This window comes from Sturnira hondurensis, unplaced genomic scaffold, assembly GCF_014824575.4.
Source record: "Sturnira hondurensis isolate 20B ecotype Veracruz unplaced genomic scaffold, ASM1482457v3 Scaffold0023357, whole genome shotgun sequence".
NCBI classification, from domain to species: Eukaryota; Metazoa; Chordata; class Mammalia; order Chiroptera; family Phyllostomidae; genus Sturnira; species Sturnira hondurensis.
In genome coordinates, this window is record NW_028095988.1 from 1,979,025 (window position 1) to 1,992,982 (window position 13,958).

The 13,958-nt window shown below is 39.7% G+C and overlaps 1 protein-coding gene across 2 annotated transcripts in view; it reads left to right on the forward strand.

Annotated features, from left to right (window-relative positions):
- Window positions 1-1,875: 1,875 nt before the first annotated feature.
- The window catches only part of ACAD9 (acyl-CoA dehydrogenase family member 9), a 61,176-nt gene continuing 49,093 nt past the window's right edge, over window positions 1,876-13,958 (forward strand). For both annotated transcript variants that reach the window (XM_037037682.1, XM_037037683.1), the window contains exon 1: window positions 1,876-2,084. In XM_037037682.1, coding sequence (XP_036893577.1) covers window positions 1,938-2,084 — 147 coding nt within the window. In that variant the 5' untranslated portion in view covers window positions 1,876-1,937. The remainder of the gene's footprint in view (window positions 2,085-13,958) is intronic.

Here is a 13,958-nt window from a genome sequence, read left to right on the forward strand (position 1 = left end):
TGGAGTAGCCAAGGAACTTATACATATCACCCATGGACATGAACAATGGTATGAGGATTGTCTGAGGGAAGGGGTATACTGGGTGGAGGGAAGCAAAAGGGGAAAAATTGGGAAAACCGTAATAGCACAATCAATAAAATATAATTATAAAATAAAAATGGCATCCTTTATCTCAAGGCTAATAATACTCAAGATGGAAATCTCAGAGGATATCCATTTTTCATTTTTATAAAGAAAAAGCTGCTCATTCAATGTGTTAGTTTCATATGGGTAATTTTACTCAATCCTTGCCCAAATCCTGTGAAATGAGTGTTCTTATTTTTTACAGAGGAGGAAACTAAGCTTAGAAACTGGCAAAGTAGTGTAACTCCAAACTATGGGAGTACTTGGAAATTATGCCTTAAATTTTTCTAATTTTTGTTTTGAAAACTGTGTGCCACTGAATGACTTACTTGACTAACTTACGTTGTTCTCTGTACACTAAACAGGAACTGACACATTAGATAACTTGATTGCCCTGGTATTCATTTTGGCAAAAATGTTCACCAGCTCAAGAGTGAAATCGATTTTGCAATACCGTTTTTCCTTGTTTCTCCCCTGCCACCTTCCCCCACCCCCACGTTATTTTAAAAAGGCAGTGATTTCAGAACACCTTCTTTCAATCCTAAACACTGATGAAGAAATTGGGAAGTAGCACTAGCTGTTGTGGTTCAGTGAATTGGGCCTGGGCCTGCCAAGCAAAGGGTGGCCAGTTTGATTCCCAGTCAGGGCACATGCCTGGGTTGTGGACCAGGTCCGTGGCAGGGGGGCTCACAAGAGGCAACCACACATTGATATTTCTCTCCCTCTCTTCTTCCTTACCCTCTGTCTAAAAAGAAATAAAAAATACATCTTAAAAGTAAATCAGGAGACAAACCTTTATAATCAATTTTTAAAAAAGGAAAACAGACTGCAGAAGATGCTTGCAAATAAATTGCAACCAGTAAAGTTTCGAGTTCTTTCCCATGTCTCAAGTATTTACTTTTTTAGTGGGCAAGCATAGTGGGGTGAATTAGAGTTCCCACCCTTCTCCAGCAGTTCACAATAGCCGCCGAAAGCACTTTCTAGTATGTTGTGTAAGTGCAGGGTCCAAGCACAGGTAATATGTACATGTACAGGTAATAAGTAGAATGACAGGTAAGGAAAGGACAGGAAAGTCTTTCTGCAGGAGGCTGACTTAAGACCACTAGGTTGCCCACCTCTCCTGGGCAAGTCGGACCTCCTCCTCCTCCGTATCACCTTTCCCGACTTCACTCTTCTCTATCCCCTCTGTAGCTTCTGTTCCTCTGCCTGCCCTTTAAGTTGGTGTTTCCTAGGGACAGTTGTAACTCACAGGGTCTTATCGGACCCTTTTCTGGGAGACCATCCCTTTTCTTTTCTCATCCTAAAAAACTTGTAACATATATGTAAACTATGAATCAAAACAAAATGAATCCTCAGGAATCCACTTCAAAACCGTGATATTATCCATGTGCGGGTTGCCCCCCCCCCCCGCCAGAGATAACTCATTTTGTGAAATTTCCCCATTCCTTTGCTTTTTCTTTAGTTTTATCACGTCCTATTCACAGGAGACAAGGCGGTAAGGAGACGCAGCGAAGCCGCCCCATAAGTACCAGTGCTCCAGAAAACGTCCTTCGGCTTGCATTTCCCCAAACCACCATTGGTATTCTAAAACAAAATCTTACACACACGCCCCCACCACCGTGAAGGTGAAACCATGAAGATGGCGGCAACCTCGCCTCTCCGTTTTCCCCGGGAAAGCGGGGAGGGACGCACAAACCCAAGTGTGGCCGGCTGATCCGCGCAGGCTAGTGGCGTCATCGGCAGGCGCACGCCAGGTGCACGTGACTGAGGCGCTTGGAGGTGGCGCTGTGGAACTGTCGGGGATTCCGGGCAGCATGAACTGCTGCGGGCTTTTCCTGCGCACAGCCGCGGTGCGTGCCTGGCCAGCTCTCGTGGCCTTCACCGTGAGCCGGCGCTCGCTGCGCACCAGTCTGCAAACCCGAGCTTTCGCAAAGGAGCTCTTTCTAGGCAAAATCGAGAAGGTAACGTTGCACGTGGGCCGACCCTTGCTCTCTGTCTGCAGCTAGTTGCTCTTATCAGGAAAGACTGGGTCGAGCTTTGGCTTTGTCTTTACACCTGCGTGACCAATACACCCTAGGGGCTGGGGGTACTAAAATTCCAGATTCCTGAGTCCCACTAGATCCTGTAATTTTTTTTCCGGAGAAAAGGAAAAAATTCTAGTGTAGGGGCCTTTCTAGTGTAGGGGCCTCTGAGAAAATGTGGACCTGACAAATGTTCCAGCTAATTCTTGTCAGGTCATTTTGGGAAACACGGCGAGGCGATGCTACGCTCAATTAATCGTTCTGGCCCCCGGATTTACGAGGCTTCCTTCCTGAATACCAAATACAGTTTGGAGTCAGCTTCCAGCGGACCCTAGGCATTTACAGCTCAGTCCCAGAACCTCACCCTGCCTTTCAGTTTCCTCAGGAATCTGACTGCTTCCCCACACCACCTCACCACATGCCTTCCACGGGTCTTACTACCCAGTAGTAACCCAGCTCTTGCCCAAGCTACAGCTTGGTTATTAAGCATTCAAAATTGCCTTACAGTAGGAAGACTTGAATTTGATTTTAGCTCTGTGACTGAGCCTCAGTTCTTTAAGCCTTAAAATGGGCCTGCTTCACGGATGTGTTTTGTAAAGCCCTAATGAGATACATAGTGCATGGAAATGCTTTTTAAACTGTGCAGATGCAAAAGGAATCGGAATAAGTAGTTATTGCTGGCTTCAACACTTACTAGTCTTGTGACCTTGGGGTAGTCACTTCACCTCCCTGTGCCTCAGTGTGATAATCTACAAAATAGGTGTAAAAACAGTACTCGTCCCCACTCAAAGGTACCCTGCAAACCAAATAAAAAGTTTGTGTGCAGTGCTTTGAACTTGGTTCAGTTCTAGGCTCTATCACTTAAGGAGTTATTCCCTGGTTTCTCTTTAGAACATTCCTCTAAGATTGTCAGGTGTTACCAATGCAGAAACAGAGACTCAGACAAAGAGTCATTTGGCCTGCTAGGACCTGCAAAGCTAGGTCTTTAAAGTTTAGGAAATTATTTTCCCCACAATCTGAGGCTGTGTGGTGTACTATCTCACACCCCACAGCAGCATATAAAGAAAGAACACAAGTCTTTCATGCTTCTCTTTCTGCAAAACTCTGGAACCTGCCTCCCTCACTCTCAGCTGACTGTTTTGCTTCCTATTTTACTGAGAAAATACATGCGATCAGATGACAACTTTCACTACCATATTTACCTCCTCTTTCTTGTACCAGAACCCATGTAGTCTACATTCTCTTACTGTCTACTCCTACCAAAAGCCAACTACCTCACGGGACCATGTGCCTTCTCACCTACTCAAGGGCATTGATCCAGTAATTCTCTCCTTTTCTTGTCTACATCACCAGTAGTTCCCTCTCTACCATACCTTGAACTCATATCATTCAGGTTTTTGTCTTTAAAAATCCCCTGTACTGAACTCAAAGTCAGTAGTAACCTTCATGTGGTCAAATCTAAGTGTGTTCTCAGTCCTTATCTTAGTTGACTCGTCACTAGCATCTGACACAGTTTATTGTTCCTGGCTTCTAAAAGACCAGTCTCTCTTACTTTTTCTGTCTACTTCAGTGACCGATCCTTTTTAATCGTCTTTGCTAGTTCTTCTTGGCTCCTTGACCTCTGTATTAGCCAGCATTTTTAGGTAGCCCAATGGGATCTTGAGTTTTATTTATTTTAATAAGTGTAAAAATTATATTAAATGCATTTTATATAAAATTTATATTAAATACAATTTATATAAAATTTTATTAAATTTATTGGAGTGGCATTAGCTAATAAGATGATACACGTTTCAAGAGTACAATTCTCTAATATATCATTTGTATATTGCATTGTGTGCTCACCACCCAAGTACAGTCTCTTCTTCTATTACCATGTATTAGATCTCCTTCACTCTTCTACTTCCCCCAACCCCTTTCCTTCTTGTAACCACCGTACCGTTGTCGGTGTCTATGAGGTTGTTTCTTTATTTATTGCTTTCAGTTTTATATCACACATATGGGTGAAATCATGGCTCTAGTTTTTTTTCTCTGATTTATTTGGCTTAGCATGATATTCTCAAGATTCTTCCGTGTTGTTGTAAATGGCAGTATTTCATCTTTCCTTATGGCTGAGTAGTATTCCATTGTACACATGTACCACATTTTCTTTATCCAATCCTCTATCAAAGGACACCTATTTTGTTTCCATGTCTTAGCCAGTGTGAATAATGCTTCAATGAACAAAGGAGTTTCTTTTTCTCCACAACCTCTCCAACACTTGTTATTTATTTTCTTGTTGATTATAGCCCTCTAACAGGTGCGAGGAGTTATCTCATTGTAGTTTTGATTTGTGTTTCCCTAATAGCTAGTGAGTTGAGCATCTTTTCATATACAAGGGGGAACTGCTCAAAACACAGAATTTATTTATAAAACTTGTCTTTATTCTTACATGTTTAAACTTTAGTCACCCTCAAAGTACTTTCCATTTGATGCAAAACACGTCAAGACTTTTTTGTACTGCTCAAAACAGTTTTTGATCTTGTCCATTTTGATGCTTTTTAAGTGCTTCTGTCTTTTTTTTTTTTTTTTTTACCTCTTCTGCATTGGCAAAACATTTACCTTTGAGGACTTTTTTCATCTGGGGAACAAAAAAAGTTACTTGGGGCAAGATTGGGTGAATAGGGAGGGTGGGGCACAAGGGTCATGCCATTTTTAGTCAAGAACTGCCGACCACGCAGTGCAGTTGTGGGCAGGTGTGCTTGTAAATCACCCCTCATGAAATGTGCAAACGCCTTGAAAGTCTTTAAAAAAAAAAAAACAACAAACACTGAAGTCAAATGCAGCCTCTCAGAACACCACCAGATGGCACACTGCTACAGATGGGTTCCTAGAACACTTGCTTATTTGGGGGAAGCCTACACTTCAAGGGGCCTGTCCTCCAGAAGATAGTTCTGGTTTTTTGAGATCCCCCTTGTATGTCTTCTTGGTAGAGATGTCTGTTCATGGTTCCACCCAATTTTAATTGGATTTTATTGTTGAGCTGTATGAATATTTAAATATCCGTATTTGGGGTATTAACTCTATCAGAGATATTGTTTGCAAATATCTCCTCCCATCCATTTGGTAGCCTTTTTGTTTTGTTAATGGTTTCTTTTACTATGCAGAAGCTTTTTAGTTTGATATAGTTCCATTCATTTATTTTTTCCTTTACTACCCTTGCCTTTGGAGTTAAATTAATAAAATCCTCCCTGAGACCCGGGTCCATAAGCTCTGTACCTATGTTTTCTTTTACATGTTATTTCAGGTCTTATATTTAGGTCTTTGGTACATTTTAAGTTAATTTTTGTACATGGTAAGAATAGCAGTCTGGTTTCATTATTTTGTATATGGTTTTCCAATTTTCCCAACACCATTTACGGAAGAGGTTTACTTCTCAGAAGTGTATGTTTTTAGCTCCTTGGTTGAAAATCATTTGCTTATATATCTGTTGGTTTATTTCTGAGCGTTTAATTATGTTACATTGATCTGAGTGTCTTTATCTGCCAATACCATGCTTTTTTGATTGTTGTCACTTTGTAGTATAATTTGAAGTCAAGTTGTGGAATAAATTCAGTTTTGTTCTTTTTTCCTCAGGATTACCTTGGCTATTTAGGGTATTTTGTAGTTTAATACAAATTTCATGACTCTTTATTCTCTTTCTTTAAAAAAAAGTCATTGGGATTTTAATGGGTATTGCATTTATTCTGTATATTGCTTTGGGAAATATGGCCATTATAAAATAACTCTGCTGATTCTTTCAATCCATGAATATTTTCTCATTTCTTTGTGACTTTAGTTTTTTTTAATAATGTCTTAATAGTTTCAACATATAGACCCTTCACTTTGTTATTGTAAATATGTTTTATTGATTATGCTATTACAGCTGTCTCTGTTTTTCCCTCCCCTTTATTCCCCTCCACCCTGCACCGCCCCTCCCACCAGCAGTCCCTCCCACCCCCCTTAGTTCATGTCCATGGGAGATACATATAAATTCTTTGGCATCTCCATTTCCTATAGAATTCTTAATCTCCCTCTATTTTATGCCTACCATTTATGTGTCTTATTCCCAGTACCTTTTCTTCCATTCTCCTCCCTCCTCCCTCCTCCCCCTCACTGATAACTCTCCATGTGATCTCCACTTCTGTGAATCTGTTCTTGTTCTAGTTGTTTGCTTAGTTTGTTGTTTTGTTTTTTTTAGGTTTGGTTGTTCATACTTGTGAGTTTGTTGTCATTTTACTATCCATATTCTTTATCTTCTTTTTCTTAGATAAGTTCCCTTTAACATTTCATATAAGGGCTTGGTGATGATGAACTCCTTTAATTTGACCTTATCTGGGAAGCACTTTATCTGCTCTTCCATTCTAAATGACAACTTTGCTGGATAGAGCAATCTTGGATGTAGGTCCTTGCCTTTCATGACTTCGAATACTTCTTTCCAGCCCCTTCTTGCCTGTAAGGTTTCTTTTGAGAAATCAGCTGACAGTCTTATGTGAACTCCTTTGTAGGTAACTGTCTCCTTTTCTCTTGCTTTTAAGATCCTCTCTTTATCTTTAATCTAGGATAGTGTAATTACGATGTGCCTTGGTATGTGTTTCCTTGGATTCAACTTTTTGGGGACTTTCTGAGCTTCCTGGACTTCCTGGAAGTATATTTCCTTTGCCAGATTGGGGAAGTTTTCTTCATTATTTGTTCAAGTAGGTTTTCAATTTCTTGCTCTTTCTCTTCTCCTTCTGGTACCCCTATGATTCGGAAGTTGGAATAGTTAAAGTTGTCCCAGAGGTTCCTAAGCTTCTCTTCATTTTTTTGAATTCTTGTTTTTTTATTCTGTTCTGGTTGAATGTTTATTTCTTCTTTCTGGTCCAGATTGTTGATGTGAGTACTGATTTCCTTCCCTTCTGGTTCCCTGTATATTTTCCTTCATTCCACTTTTTGTAGCCTTCAGCTTTCCCTTTATATTGCAACCATACAACCATTTCTGTGAGCACCCTCATTACCAGAGTTTTAAACTTTGCATCTGGTAAGTTGGCTATCTCTTTGTCACTTAGCTGTGTTTTTTCTGGAGCTTTGATCTGTTCTTTCATTCCAGCCATATTTCTTTGTCTCTGCTCCTGTTACATTGTAAGGGGTGGAGTTTAGGTATTCACCAGGGCAGGGCAACCCACTTCACTGTGTTATGGTGCTGTATATGGGGCAGGGAGTCAGTGAGAGAACAATGCTGCTTGTTTGGCTGTCTTCTGCCTTTCAGTCACTTCTCCTACTACTCACAAGCAAATTAGGCCCTTCTGGTGCTGATTCCCAGGTGGGTGGTTTCGTATACATTCTAGGACCCCGTGGGTTTCTCCAGTGAGCTTTCCTGTGAGACTGGGAGTTTCTCCCACCACCACAACCCACTCAGGTTTTTACAGCCAGAGGTTTTGAGGCTTTCTTTTCCCATACTGGAACCCTTTGTTGCACAGTCCACCTCGCTCTCCATTTGTTTTTGCTGGGTTAGCTGCGTGCATATGTAGGACCACCAGCTGCCACTTTGTTCCTTGTCCTCTCTGTCCCGGCTTCGTGTCTTCACCCCTCCTCCCAGTCTGGATGAATGTTTCTTCTTTAACTCCTTGGCTTTTTGACTTCCATATAGTTCAATTTTCTGGCAGTTCTGGTTGTTCTTTGTTTTTAAAGTTGTTGTCTTTGTCTTGGTTGTACAAGGAGGAACAGTGTGTCTGCTTATGCCTCCATCTTGGTTGGAAGTCACTTTGTTAAGTTTAGTCTTAGGTATTTTTTGTTGCAATTCCAAGTAGAATTGTTATTTTCATATCTTTTTCTGAAACTTCATTGTTTGTATATAGGAACACAATGGGGTTTTGTATCCTGCAACTTTACTTTTTTTTATTGTTTCTAATAATTTTGGGGGTGAGTTTTAGGGTTTTCTACATAAACAATTACATCATGAGCAAAAGTGACAGTTTTACTTTCCTAGTCCCAATTTGGATACCTTTTATTTCTTTCTCTTGTCTGATTGCTATTCTAGGACTTCTAGTACAGTTTTGAATAACAGTGGTGAGAGTGGTCATCTTTGTCTTGTTTGTGACTTTAGAGGAGAAGTTTTCATTTTTTCCCTCCATTGAGTATGATATTGGCTGACAGTTTGTCATATATGGCTTTTTTTTATGTTCAGATACTTTTATTCCATACCTATTTTATTGAGTGTTTTAATCATAAATGAATATTGCATCTTATCAAGTGCTTTTCTCCATCTATTGATATAATCATATGATTTTTATCCTTTATTTTGTTAATGTGTATTACATTGATTGATTTAAAAATGTTAAACCATCCTTGTGCCCCTGGAATAAACACCTGATCATTATGTATTGTCTTTAATGTATATTTGATTTGCTAGTATTTTGTCTAGGATTTGCATCTGTATTCAGCAGAGGTATCAGTCTATAATTTTCTTTTTTTGTGTTATCCTTGCCAGGTTTTGGTATCTCAGTTATCTTGGCCTCATAAAAGCAGTTAGGAAATATTGCCTCTTCAGTTTACTGGAAGAGTTTGAGAAGGACAGGTATTAAATCTTCTTTGACTGTGTGGTAGGAGTCACTACTGAATCATTGTAGTCCTGGACTTTTACTTTTTGGGGTCTTATTCTTTTATGATTATTTCTATTTCCTCATTGTTGAGCTGTTTATTTAAAATTTCCAGTTATTTGTGATTCAGACTAAGATGGTTATATTATTTCTAAAAGCTTGTCCATTTCTTGTAGGTTATTTAATTTGGTGGCATAATTGTCTCATAAAATTCTTTTAAAAATATTTATTTATCTTTAGAGGGGAAGGGAAGGAGAGAAGGAGAGAAGTATCAATGTATGGTTGCCTCTCATGAGTCCCCTGCTGGGAACTGGCCTGCAACCCAGGCATGTGCCCTGACTGGGAATCGAACCGCGATCATGTGGTTCACACACCCGCGCTCAGTCCACTGAGCTACACCAGCCAGGTGTCTCATAAAATTCTTATATAATCCTATTTCTGTGATATCTGTAGTGACTTCTCATTCACTTCCAATTTTATTTATTAGAGTCTTTTCTCTCTTTTCCTTAGTGAGTCTAACCTGAGGTTTGTCAATTCTATTAATTTTTTCAAAGAACAGTTTCTTTGTTTAATTAATTATTTTCTGTGGTCTTTTTTGTTTCCTATTTGTTTAATTCTGCTACAGTTTTTATTATTTCTGCCTTTTACTGACTTTGGGCTTTGTTCTTTTTTCTCTCATTTTTAAAGGTGAATGTTAGGTTTCTTTATTTGAGATTTTTCTTGTTTTATAAGGCAGGTTGTGAAGCTGTATACTTCCCTCTTACTAATACTTTTGCTGTATCCCCCAAATTTGATGTGTTGTATTGTCATCCTCATTTGTCTCTGTAACTTTTGATCTTTTTTCTACTTCTTTGACCTAGTCATTGTTTAGTGGTGTGTTGTTTAATGTCCACATATTTGTGGTTGTTCCCACTTTCTTTTTTCAGTTGGTTTCCAATTTCAAAGCATTGTGGCTGGAGAATATGCTTGGTATGATTTCTGTCTTAAATTGTTGAGGCTCGTTTTGTGTCCCAATATATGGTCTATCCTTGAGAATGATCCTTGTGCACTGGAGAAGAATGTGTAATCTGGGGTTTTGGGGTAAAAGGCTCTGTAAATATTGATTATATCCATTTGCTCTAATATGTCATTTAAGGCTGATATTATTGATTTTCTGTTTGAATGATCTATTTGTAGCTGTTAACGGGGTATTTAGGTCCTGTACTATATTTGTTTTTTGTCAGTTTTTCCCTTTTGTTCTTAGTTACTTTATATATTTTGGATTGGATACATGTACATTAATGTTTTATGCATTCTTGATGTGTTGTCACCTTTATCATGATCAAATGTCCATCCTTGTCATTTGTTACCTTTTTATTTTAAAATCTATTTTGTCAGATACAAGCACAGCTACATCTACTTTTCTCTGGATACTGTTTGCTTGGAGTATCATCTTTCACTTTGAGTCTGTGTTTGTTTTTGCAGCTGAGATATATTGTCTGAAGGCTGTATATTTGGGGTTTTGTTTTTTTGTTTCTGGATCCAACCTTCTACTCTGTGTCATTTTTTTTGTGGTTCAGTTTGTTTATATTCATGGTAATTATTGACATATAATATAGTCATTTTACTTTTTTTTTCTGGTAGCTCCGTTGTTACTTTTCCCTTATGTTCTGTCTGTTATCTGTTTGGTGGTATTATATATTTTTTCCTTTTTCTTTTTTTTGTGTGTAAAGTGTCTCAGTTTTAGATATTTTTTGTGGGAACCATTAGATTTATATAAAAGAAAGTCTCATATATACAAGATTTGTCTGGAAAAAGTATAACTATTAATATGACAACAGTTTGTGTGATATCATTGTAACCTGGCAGCCAAGGAGAGTGGACTGGAATGCACATGGGTGAACAATGATGACTTCACTGTACTAGTCAGTGGGCGCAGTAGATGCTGTTTAGTGAGCATGTGTACTGTGTGGCCATTGCATTCAAAATGACTGAGTAAGTAGAGCAATGAATTTGCATCAAATTTTGCGTTAAACTTGAATATTTCACTGCAGGAACTATTTTTTTGGTTCGAAGGCCACAGCTATGGGTAACTGGTGATTGGCAGCTTCGTCACAACAACATGCCAGTTCATGCATCCCATCTCATGCAGAGTTTTTTGAAAAACATCAAATCACCCTAGTGACTCACTACCCCTCCCCACAACAGCCCAGATTTGGCACCCTGCAACTTCTGGTTTCTCCCAAAACAAAAATCACCTTTGAAAGGAAAGAGATTTCAGACCATTGATGAGATTCAGGAAAATACAATGGGGCAGTTTCAGCTTCCAGGCAAGATAGTGACGTAGGCAGACATGGTTCCCCTCTTTGCACAACCACATCAAAATTATAACTAAAATATAGAACAACCATCACTCAGGAATGTCAGAAATCAAGTTGAATGGAAGTTTGACAACTATGAAATTGAGTTGAGTGGAAGTCTGAAAATTACGGAATTGAAGAAACCACATCCTTCCAGACTGGTAGGAGGGGCGCAGATGCACAGTGCACTGACTCTACACCCATGTAAATAAAAATTTGGGAGAGATATCTCAGAAGGGAGGAGTCCCAGACCCACAAAAGGGCCCCCAGCCCAGGATTCCAGTGCCAGGAAGATAAGTCCTCACAACTTATGGCCGCGAAGACCAGCAGGGACTGAGTCAGTTGAGGAGGTTGCTGTAGCCTTAAACAGTTCCTCTTGGACAACCCACACACAGACTCACTCACTCAGATTTGCACCCTCTGAGCTCCAGCACTGGGGTGGCAGCCTGAAGGGCACCAGTGGAATACAGGAGGAAACTGAAGTGTCTGGCATTTTGGCCAGCAGAGGCCGTAGTTCCTTTGCTGAGCTCTCACCTGACAGAGCCAGTATCTGAGACTCCATCAACCTGGCTAACACTGTGTGACCCACCTTCGCAATCCACAGAGGCTCTACCCCACCCAATTTACAGGCCCACCCAAGCTGCTTTTCCATAAGAAAGGCTGATCTTGGCCCTTAAGTCCTATCAAACAAGCAAGAGCTGGCTTCAGTGAACCCTAGCAAAAGCCAGCCTAGATTCACAACTTGGCTTCCTCTGGGAATCTCCAAGCCCTGCACAAGTAGCAACAATCTCAGATTGCTATATAACTCAGGCAGGGTGACACCAGGTAAAACACAGGTGAGGACTGATCTTGGCCTGCACCACTTGGGAAACCCCAGGGCCAACATACGCAGTGGACAGCTACAGACCATGTTGGAGCACCACCACCCTGCCCCTGCACAGCTGATCCTCCACGGAGGGTGGAGGTTGGTTGTCAATGATAATAGCCAGTCCTTGCAGCTGACTGGCCTGGGTAGATCCCTCCCATTGATCTGCCAATAGCAACCAAGGCTCAACTACAAGAAGAGAGTATACTCGGCCCACCTGAAGGGCACACCATAAATTCCCAGCTTGGGTGACAGGGGCGGCTCTGCCACTTGACCCTACAGGACATATACTACATTAGGCCATGTGACCAAGACATGAGTTGAAGCAGCTCTACCTAATACAGAGAAATAAATGTGGGGAGGCTGCCAAAATGAAGAGACAAAGAAACATGGTCCAAGTGACAGAACTGATCAAAACTCCAGAAAAAGAGCTAAGTGCAGTGGAGATAAGCAATCTACTAGATGCAGAATTCAAAACACTCTTTGTCAGGATACTCAAGTAGCGAGGACCTCAGCAGTGTAAAAAAGATCCAGTCAGAAACAAAGGATACACTAATTGAAATAAAGAACAATTGAAAGGGAAACAACAGAATGGATAAAGCCAAGAATCAAATCAATGTATTTGGAACATAAGGAAGCAAAAAAATAAATAACCACACAAAACAAAAAGAATCAAAAACAGTCCCGCAAAATGAGGATAGTATAAACACCCTCTGGGGCAACATTAAGAGGTCTAAGATTCGCCTCATAGGGGTGCCAGAACGAGAAGAAAAAGAGCTAGAAATTGGAAAGCTATCTGAAAAAATAGTTGAAAAAACTTCCATACTTTGGTGAAGGAAACAGACATGCAAGTCCTGGAAGTGCAGAGTCCCAATTATAACGGATGCAAAAAGTTCACTCCAAGACACATCATTATCAAAAGGCTAAAGGTTAAAGATAAAGAGAGACTTGTTAAAAGCAAGAGAAAATAAATTAGTTATCAGAAGGTTGCCAGATGGGAAGGGGACGAATGGGTGAAGAGGTGAGGTGATTAAGAAGTACAAATAGTTACAGAATAGCGGTGAGGATGTAAAGTACAGTATAGAAGATGGAGTAGCCAAAGAACTTATAAGGTGAGCCATGGACATGAATAATGGTGGGGGGGATTGCCTGAGGGAGTAGGGCTGCTGAGTGGAGGGATAAATGGGGGACAAGTCAGGACAACTATAATAGCATAATCAATAAAATATAATTGAAAAGAAAATATAATGGGGCAGCTGATGGAGATTGGGAGAACTGAGGTTCAAAGGTGCCTACTTTGAAGGGGACTAAGGCATCATTGCGCTGTGTACAGTGTTTCTTGTATCTTCAATACATGTCTCTTTTTCATATTGCATGGCTGGATGCCTTATAGACAGACCTCATACAATAGTACTTTTTCTTCTCATTGAATCTTATATCCATTTCCTTTTGGAAATTCAGCTTTACCCTCCTTCTTTTATTGTTTATTGTCATAAATTATTTCTTTTTTTAATGCCGTGTGTTCATTTCCAAATTGCAGTAGCTATTGTCTTATTTTTAAATATTTTTAACTCTTTTAACTCTGTGTTATATTTAAGTGTGTAATTCCTTATTCTGAACAAGTGTTGTCGTTTTCTTCTGTCTTTTAGTCGTCTTACTCATAGTTTTTTGTCTTTTTGCCTTTCTGTTTCAGGTAGAACATCGTTTAGTGTTTCTTGTAATACAAGTCTTGTGTTGGTAAATTCCCCTGACTTCTTTATGTCTGGAAGTCTTTATTTCTCCTTCACTCTCTAGAGAATGGTTTTGCTGTATATATTATTTTTGGATGGTGATTTCTTTCTTTCAATAATTTCAATATTTGATTCCACTGAGTCCTAGCTGGTAGGGTTTATGTTGGAAAATTGGATGATAATCTGAATGGAATTTCCGTTATCGATAAGTTACCAGCCTCGTTTTTCTGGCTGGATTGAGCATTCATTCTTTGTCATAAAATTTTGACGTTTTTAATAGCATG